This window comes from Azolla caroliniana, unplaced genomic scaffold (genome assembly GCF_043228905.1).
Source record: "Azolla caroliniana isolate FFs.n. ecotype wild unplaced genomic scaffold, voAzoCaro1.0.p SCAF_7, whole genome shotgun sequence".
NCBI classification, from domain to species: Eukaryota; Viridiplantae; Streptophyta; class Polypodiopsida; order Salviniales; family Salviniaceae; genus Azolla; species Azolla caroliniana.
Window position 1 is genome coordinate 14994377 of NW_028230442.1, and position 10292 is coordinate 15004668.

At 37.3% G+C, this 10292-nt stretch overlaps 1 protein-coding gene across 1 annotated transcript; it reads left to right on the forward strand.

Moving 5' to 3' along the window:
- The first annotated feature begins 591 nt into the window (after positions 1–591).
- PWP2 (periodic tryptophan protein 2) lies at positions 592–6816 on the forward strand. Its single transcript, XM_087322305.1, has 7 exons — positions 592–1985; positions 2832–3083; positions 3174–3266; positions 3849–4220; positions 4971–5306; positions 5899–6126; positions 6338–6816. The coding sequence occupies exons 1-7, from the start codon at positions 693–695 to the stop codon at positions 6557–6559; spliced, it is 2796 nt and encodes a 931-aa protein (XP_087178431.1). The 5' UTR covers positions 592–692; the 3' UTR covers positions 6560–6816.
- The last annotated feature ends 3476 nt before the right edge of the window (positions 6817–10292 follow it).

Below are 10292 nucleotides of genomic sequence, written 5' to 3' on the forward strand. Positions count from 1 at the left end.
AGCAATTTGGTTGATTTTAGGAGTGATGATGGTGAGGGGGCCGAAGCACATCATGAAGGGAGAGTGAATAAGTTGTGGGGATCGAAGCAAATGGGATCTGTTTGCAACTGCTTCTGTTGGGATGGTGAATCTTCTTACAGAGACGGAAATCTTCTTACACCTGACACATATGATTGGAAAGACGGAGGACATGGAATCTGCAGCAGATCACTGGAATCAATGCTGTGTTTTATGGCTGGTTTTTTTTTTTCCCAACAGTTTTTACAAATACTAGAATCATTTCAGATATACTGTGGAGATGAAACAATATTATGTACTATTTGTATACTGCCTCCGGGCTTTTTATTAATACCAATGGAGCATATGTTTTATGGTAAAAGGTTATATGTGGACTTCTTTCTCTTCGGCTTCCACAATGGACCTAACATAACAAGTAAAGCACATTAAAACCTTCAATTAAAAACTAGGAGCCCCTTTGGAGTATCATCATCAACACAAAACCTAACCTAACCTAACATAACATAACATAACATAACATAACATAAACCTGTGCTTGTCTCTTTGTGTCTACTATATGTACATATAGAAATGGCTAGCAAATAGCAACCTCAGGGTTTTTTACAGAAACACACCCTCCCTGTGGAAACCCTAATAATAGAATTCAGACCATCGAAGAGCTCGATTGAAGCTCCATGAATTTCAAGTTTCAGAATCTGTTGGGAGCTCCCTACAGAGGAGGAAACCTAGTCATATCAGGTAACTCACACCTTCTCTCCCCTGTTGGCAACAGAGTATCTACTACAGACCTAATCAAATCGGAGACCACAACTCTTCCTTGCGAGAACATAAAGAATGTGTCGAGAATCGCTGTATCTCCCAACGGTGCCCTTCTTCTCTCAGTCGATGAAGAAGGAAAATCTCTTCTTATTAATCTTAGAAGGCAAGTTGTTCTTCACCACTTCTCTTTTAAGGGCCCTGTTTCTGCTGTTAAATTTAGTCCTGATGGTGCCTTTATAGCGGCAGCAGTTGGAAAAATCCTCCAAATTTGGCGGACCCCTGGATTTAGGCTTGAATTCGCTCCTTTTCAGCTCGTTAAGACTTTTGCTGGATGCCATGATGCCATAACTAGCTTAGATTGGTGCCCGGATTGCCAATGGATCATCGTGGGCTCTAAAGATTTGACAGTTCGGTTGTTTTGCATACATAAAGTTGATCATTACAACCCAATTGTGTTGATGGGTCATAGAGACCTTGTATGTGGAGCCTATTTTAAGGTAAAATCCAGTAGTACTGAAGAGGATAAGGTGATTGGTGCTTATAGTATTTCACGTGATGGTGCTCTCTTCTCTTGGATTCACAATGCCCCTGAAAATGGTGAAAATTACTCTTTAGTGAAACCTAAGAATGGTTTTGAAGTGCATTGTTCTTCAATAGATCAACATGTTGATGAGAAGGAAGATGAGCATGAACAAGCAGGTGATTTAGTACTTCCTGATTCTCCCAATAACGATTCAAACAAAGTGGATAGAGAAAAGAAAAGAAAGCTTGACAGTACTATCGTGAACCCACATGAAAACACAAAATCTGGAATTAATGTGCATCGATTAGATAGAGGAAAGTGGGAGCTTTCAAACAAACACTTCTTCATGCAAAAATCAAAGTTAACAACTTGTGACTACCATCGAGGGCTCAACTTGGTAGTAGTTGGCTTTGCATCGGGTATATTTGGCATTTACCAAATGCCTGATTTTACATGCATTCATCTTCTATCGATATCTCGAGAAAAGCTGACTACTTCTGTATTCAACAGCAGTGGAAATTGGCTTGCATTTGGATGTGCCAAGCTAGGACAATTGCTTGTATGGGAATGGCGTTCTGAAAGTTACATCTTAAAGCAACAAGGCCATTACTTCGATGTAAATTCTGTTGCTTATTCACCCGACTCACAACTGATTGCGACAGGTGCCAATGATAACAAACTCAAGGCAAGTTCTTTCCGATAAACAGTAAATGCCACCCACATTCTGAAAGTAATGATAATAATAGATCATAGTATATTGAGCCTTGTACTCTATATACTGTTTGGAAACATTATGGCAGATAAAATTGGATTTGGTATATTGATACAGAACTGGCCATAAGAGCTAATATCATGGCTAAGATTTGTTATGACCAATGGAAAGAGGGAGGGATATATAGGTGTAGGGCATAGACCATGATAATATCAAACAGTAAAATGTGAGGATGAGGCATCAAGAGAATGTTCTCAACGTCATCACATCTCCTCATCACATGATGAATGACATATTTTAGGAATTCTTTGATCAGTTCACCAAGGTATAACAGTTAAACCTAAACGAGAAATGGTTCCTTTTTAATAATACCTTAATACATATTAATTAAACATTAAGATATAACCCGAATTCATGATAATGTATTTATGCTAGAGGCATCACAGTCATAACCAGGTTATTGAGGCAATGTTAAGTATCTTTAGAAGCCCTCATATTTATGTAAGCTTTCATTGAGGATGTGAAAGAAACTTGATTGGTTTGCTCGTTTATGGCCCCACACCTATTTTTGGGATCTGATGACATGAGTGGGTATGGCATAGCGTTTATCTAGATTATGGAAGATTAATTTAACGATCTCGAACCTCTGACGAAAGGCAGCAGATAGTTTGCCCATGCAATGTTATATCTAAACATTGTAAAGGTCGTTGAAGTAGGGAATGAATTGTAAATCATGATACAGCCACGTTTCATTATATTTGTTTATAATCGGTAAAAGAAAACTGGGATGTAAATACATTATTGTGTAATGTGTGACAGGTATGGAATGCGTCTTCAGGCTTTTGCTTTGTCACTTTTTCTGAACATACAAATTCAATAACAGCTGTACATTTCCTCCCTGGAAATAATGCAGTTCTGAGTGCATCATTAGATGGTACCGTCCGTGCGTGGGACTTGGTTAGATATAGGAACTTCCGCACTTTCACAACCCCTGAACCAACGCAGTTTGCATCACTAACTACCGACAAAAGTGGTGAGGTGATTTGTGCAGGTTCTCTCGATTCCTTTCAGGTAAGTTGGGCGTGAAACATGTCGAATTCCAGCTTGCAATGATTTAGATACATGATTAATTTAGTCTGTAATTGTTTGTTTAAATGGCAGATATATGTTTGGGCAATGAAGACTGGTCGTCTTTTGGATATTCTTAGTGGTCATGAGGGCCCTGTCCATGGTTTGGCTTTTTCACCCATACATGTAAGAATTCCTTCTCTAATACATGGATTATGTTTTCAAAAAATAGTCGGGTTCTATGGCATTCAATGCTAGACTGACCCATCAAATGAAATATGTACAGTAGAATTACCAATACAAGGGCACATCTTGGGTTAATCCTTATAAACCACCTGTATAGAAGAATCTATTTCCATTCCTCATAAACATTCTTTACAGAAGTATCTGTGCAGCTAAATGTGTGTGTGAGTGAGTGAGAGAGAGAGAGAAAGAGAGTACTGGATGCCCAGACGGTTGCAGCTAAGTTGGTAAGGGTGTCCAATCAAGAGCAGGTCATATGTTCAACCCCTACTGTCTGTAGTGTTGTCTTGTAAAGTAGTGTATATGGTGAGATGTGGTTAGTAAAAGCTTGATTTACCACTCTGGTACAGCCCTAATACGAGAAAAAACGAGAGCCTAAACGGATGTACTTGGTTAGGGGCCATATGTTCAAGCTCCACTTTCCGCAATGGCACCTAGTACTGAACTCAGTGAGCTTGTAAAATGGTGTATGGGTTAATGAGTTTTATCACTAATGGCAGAGAGTGTGACTTGCTCCTAATGCAGGAGGTGCTTGCGTCTTCTTCATGGGATAAGTCTGTACGCATATGGGATGTATTTGATGGCAAAGGCAGTTTGGAAACATTTACGCATACACACGATGTTCTTACTGTTGCATATAGGCCTGATGGGAAACAACTTGCGTCGACAACACTTAATGGGCAAATCCATCTGTGGGACCCACTCGAAGGAGAGCTTATGGCCACAATTGATGGAAGAAGAGACATAGCTGGAGGGAGGTTGCTTACAGATAGGAGAACTGCAGCAAATACAAGTTCAGGAAAATGCTTCACCACTATTTGTTATTCAGCTGATGGAAGCTACTTACTAGCAGGTGGAAGCAGCAAATTCATCTGCATGTATGACGTTGGGGAACAGGTGATTGACATTTCCTTAGCATATTTAGTCCCAATATTTAAGAGAGGTACCTCCTACTTATAACTTCACGTTTTGGATGACTATGACCATTATTTATAAATTTATATCCTCAATTGCTATTTTTGACGCGATATTAATCAAGAATGCATAGTGGCTGTTATCAAACTCTACTAATAGTTTTGTCTGTTATCTGGTGATAAAATTCTGAAAGCACTGCACTGTAGGAATTTCAGTGCTAAATGGTTTGTGGTAAGGAGGATTTATGGCAAACTAAAAGTAGCACTATTATTGCTTAATCAAAGAGACCACATTAACTACAGAGATCTTGGCAGCATTTGGTGCATTTGCCACCATGGATAAATGCAACTCTTAAGAAGTGATGTACTCGCAAGTCCTTTTCAATTAGTGAGAAATTTTACCAATGTTTTGTTTGTGGGAATTATGCCACCATTGTAGATGATGAGAGGAACCAATGTAATTCCCTCATTAACCATCAAATAAACTCATTAATGCTTGTTCAACCATTGAATGTCATTTGAATTTGCATGAATAATAGTAATAATAAGAAATCCTCCTTCCCTCCCTTTGCTAACTGCTTCCTTTTGTGGCTGTAGCAATGATGAAATTTAGTCATGGAGGATGTGAAGTACCACATAGTATTTTTCTGAATATAAATTTATGTGACCTATATCAGATCTTGTATATTTGTGTGCGATGTAGTAATGGTTTGGGAGATACCTATGTTTGTAGGTTTTGCTGAGGCGCTTTCAAATAACCCATAACCGTTCCCTTGATGGTGTTCTTGATTTCTTGAACTCCAAGGGCATGACTGATGCCGGACCGCTCGATCTTATTGATGATGTGGACAGTGATACAGATGAAGGCCAAAATAGGAATAACCTAGGTTTAAATCTTCCAGGTACTACTGCAAATGCTGGGAGGCCCATTGCAAGGACACGGGGTCTTCACATTTCCCCTACAGGGAGGTCTTGGGTGGCTGCTACAACTGAAGGTGTTGTTGTGTATTCCATGGATGATAATATGATTTTTGACCCTACAGATCTTGATATGGATGTCACCCCAGAGGTAACAATATGTTTCTTGTGTTACATAGCCATTTTCTGTGTAATATGTACGATGTGTCAGTCACACCTGTGTTATGTGTATTGGTTTTCCAGACATAAGTGGGCTCTAGAGATCAAATTTCAATGTTTAGTCCATGAATCTCAGAAATGATAAGTTATCCAGGATTGTATTTGGCTCTAGGAAATTGATGGGGTTTATGTGGGCAATGTTCAAAATATGTCCCTAGGGATTTTAGAATTTACAGATTAGAAAGGGTCGAGGTAGTAGTAAGTACTCTTAACACTAGGACATGCATGGGGTGTACGGGTCAATGTATAGCTAGGGATCTTAGAAGCGTAAGGTGGCAAGGTGCAGGTGAAAAGTCAGTGCAAGCAACATGTCTCTTTTTGTGGGTTATGATTTTGTTCTTATGAGTGGCAACTCAGGGTCGGGTCAGGAGTTAAAACTGTCCTGACGTAAGAACTGCAGTGCAAAAATCCATACATCTAGGCATATTTAAAATAAGTGAAAGTGCTGTCTTTTAGTGATACTTCTATTGTTTCAAAAATAGTTAAGAAGTGTGATTCTTATCACTCCTTTGTTGGGTCTCCAGGCAATCCAAACGGCTTTGAAAAATCAAGAGCATGCTAGAGCACTAGTTCTTGCATTGCGGCTGAATGAATCCAAATATATAAGAGAATGCATTGAGTCAGTGCCTCCCTCTGACGTGCCAGTGGTGTCTTCACGAGTGCCTGCCTTACATTTGATGAGGCTGTTTGAAAATATTGCACAAATCCTTGAAAACTCACCACATTTGGAGTTCATGCTACGGTGGTGCCAGGTTTGCTCTTCATTCATGTACATATATTGTCCATAAATATGCACATCACTTAACAACTGATTAATTAGATATATGGTAGTAGCATTAGATATAAAGTAGTCTCATACACATGACATGACTAACTGCTTTCTGTAAAACGTACACACATCATGTAACTACCTCATCTAACTAAACTACCTTACCTATCTATCTTTGTACTCTTTTGTTGTAGGAGCTTTGTCGTGTGCATGGCCGAACAGTTCAGTTGCGCCCAAAAGAGTTTTTGCCAACATTGCGTGCTCTTCAGAAGACTATAACAAGGCTCCATGAAGACCTTTCTGGATTCTGCAATAGTAATCATTATCTTCTTCAGTATCTATGCATGAATCCGAGCTCAAAATCCTCGCCTTTGGAATCATTTTTTCCTTATGAAAAAGAAAGTGTGCATGTATAGTGCAGTGAGGTATGAAGCATACATACATTTGGCTATTATACTTCGAGGTCGTTTTATCGCAAACTTACGTGCAGATTTGCGTTGGAATGCATATAAAATGTTATTGTGTGGAAAGATTCCATGCGATAAATGCGGGTTTGGCCAAATTGAAAGAAGTCATGAAATTTTGTTCTTATTCTTGAGACTCTAGCAAGGCTTTGGTAAGATACACACCAGTTTTTAAGAGGGAAATGAAATATAAAAGAGCATTTGACCAATTCGTTGTTTTCATGTTTGATTAAATTTCACGTTCCAATGCTCATGTTTATAGTATGAATGGCATGAATGTTTCTTCTTATTCTTGAGACTCTAGCAAGGCTTTGGTAAGATACACACCAGTTTTTAAGAGGGAAATGAAATATAAAAGAGCATTTGACCAATTCGTTGTTTTCATATGTTTGATTAAATTTCACGTTCCAATGCTCATGTTTATAGTATGAAGGCATGAATGTTTCTTCCAATTGTACGAAGCATCAATGTTCTTGAGGGAGTGTTCTTGATAGATTGTTAGAACAAAGAAAACAATGGAATTGATAAAACTAAGAAAGTGAAGAAGATAATAGATATAAACAATAATCGAAAACTTGCTACACGACAGCTCTCTTTGCTACTAAGTGAGCCCAGTAAAAGCCATACAATTTTTCTTTACATTTACAGTAAAAGCATAATACTATTCAATTCTTACTATGCTTTTTCGCTTGAGGTTGTAATATTCGGTCACAAATTACCCCTTATCTTTATGTTCTTTATAATTTATTACAAGGTATGCATTTCAAGTTTTACTATGCTTTTTTGCTTGAATTTGTCAACCTTGTGTATTTGGTAATTTGGAAGTTGGTCTGTATGTTTTTTCCCCAAAAACTCCAATCACGCCCTCGTGAAGAACGATCATGACAAACTTCCCCGTGCTCGGTGCTTGCATGGAAATTAGATTCTTTCTTACTTTTGGAAATAATTTGGATATAAATGAAGTACATGAATTATGACATTTTTCTTTAATTGTATGTTCATTGATGTATCTTAGTACAATATTTTTTGGTTATAAATTGTGAGTGTAGTATTTGCTTGGCCTTGCATGAGTAAATAAACAGATTTATTCAGAAAATAAGCATTTACAATATTTGAAGTTCATCAAATTGTATTGTTTACAATAACACGTAGATGAATGATTTGTTTTTATTTAAATACATATGCATGAAGTCTTGTGCTTCATTTATTCCAAGATCATGGTGTTTCATGTGATATTGGCACAAGCATACAAAGTTGCTTTACAGTTTTAACATCAACACAATGGAATTTTATAAGAAATGAAAATGAATCTTGATGGACCATTGTACATGGTTATGCATATGTTGTATGCCTTAATAACTATTATCATTTGATATTCTTTTTGACCTTTTGGATTTATATTATATTGGATCTTATTTCCTTCTTCTGTGAAGTTTGGTGCATCTTTACAAGTTATTGACATATGCAAGCAATATTTGGTTGTGAATGAATTTTAAGGTTTGTGCATCTTTACTAGTTATTGACATATGCAAGCAATATTTAGTTGTAAACGAATTTCAAGGTTTGTGCATCTTTACTAGTTATTGACATAAGCAAGCAATATTTAGTTATGAATGAATTTTAAGGTTTGTGCATCTTTACTAGCTATTGACATATGCAAGCAATATTTAGTTGTGAATGAATTTTAAGGTAATCTTTGATATAACTATTGTTTCTCAAATCTAACGAAGATACATACCATTTAATCCTTTGCTCTTTCAGCTTCATATTTGATATTCTTTAGCACATGTCATGTCTTCATTTGCATAACTTTTCCACTATTATCCATACAAAGAAAGATACAAATAGCATGATAAACACAATACATCAAGGCATAACAAATGAGGTTCTTTTACCTCTTGTGGCCCTTCGTCAATGTTTTTTTGTGGCACTCCATGTGCTTAAAGCATTATCGACATCAACTATCATAAATTAGCTTATCACTTTTGTTGGCAACCAACATTTTGTAGTTTTCTTTCGATGATACTTTCCTAACACCCAATAAAAATGCATATAGATTTAGAGTTGAGTAAAAGATTGGCATGCTGCATGGTCTATTGATAGTCAAAACTAAAATGGTAGAAACGTCTTCCAATATTCTAGCATATATGTCGTTAGAAGAGACAATACTTTTTTTTTTTTTCAAAAACATCTACTTCCATTAGTTAAGAATGTACAAAGGAATCATTTACAACTCATATCTTACAAGACATCTTGCATGTCAAAGGAAAACAATGTGTAGATGAAACAACATAAAAAAAAAAACCACTCCAAAACACCACATCATTCTATGTGTATAGCATTACTCGAACACATATTCTCCACGTGAGCCTCATACAAAACAGAATTCAGCATAGATGTCCTCCATTCGCTCCTCATGGCAGCACCCATCTAGATGTTAGGAACACTTGGAGGGAATAGCCACCGCGGTGGTTGATAATTCCACTTCACTTTACCATCCATTAACTGCAGCATCGACGAACCGCTCCATTTCCGAAGGAATGGAGCTCTAGCTTCTTCACTTGCATCAGATGGCCCTTGAAGACTTTCAAACTCACCTCGCAACGTAGAAATAAGATTAAACCAGATCATCATTAAATTCTCAGCCGGTGGGGTTCGTTTACCTGCGAGGGTCTCCTTGCACCGAGATACCCACACTTGCCAGACCGTAAGGCCGACCACTAATACAGGAACGCTACGTGGACATAAGAGACAATACTTTTATCCATAGTATACTAGGATAAAAGTGATGACATAAAATGGATAACATCCAAATAGGACAATGTAGTATAAGTGATGACTTAAAAAGGTTAACATCCAAATAGGACAATTTAATATCATGACAAAGTACACTTAATTCATAGCTAAAACACTTCATAAATGGGAACATCATACCCTGGTCTTTGACTCCATTATTTGCATGAAACATACATCAAATAGCTATCGATTTGTGTGCCCACTCTTTTTTCTTTCACTATTGAATAGGCAACGTCAACTAGAATGAGCATTTTTTAACATTACTACTCTTCTTCACTATGAGTAACCTTCTCTCACAATAGTTATGTTGACGTATCACTTTGATATAGGGACATCAATGTTTTATGGTGTTGGTGACTTTTATTCTTGTGCCTCTTCCCGCTTCTCCTCTTTGCTAGGAGATTTCTTCCATTCCTTCATATGCAAAGGAGATGATGTACCTTTTTGTTTGCATCTGGATCCTTGTGTGCTTGCCTTTCTTCTTTACAAGATTCCCTAGAGAAAATACTTTCCCAACAAATGCCCATCCCATGGGTAGTGAGAACCTGATGGTAGATATTTCAATTTTACAAAAACACTCAAGAAATTCATCTATGCTAGGCTCCCTACTTCTCAGAGTAAATCAACAAAAGTTTGATGTATGGACTCAATCAACAAAAGTTTGATGTATGGGTGGGAGAATGTCAAAGCAAATCAACACCCTCTTATGAAGGAAGAGCTTTTTTTTAGTATTCCCATTCTTTATTTAGCTAGGAATTCGAAACACAATGTCAATCACTCAATGAAAGGATAAAACATGAGATGAGATTTCCCCCAATAGAAGCACGTTTGAGATAATGCACGTACTATAATGAGCATTACTCAATGGGGTTTGACAAACATGGTCCAA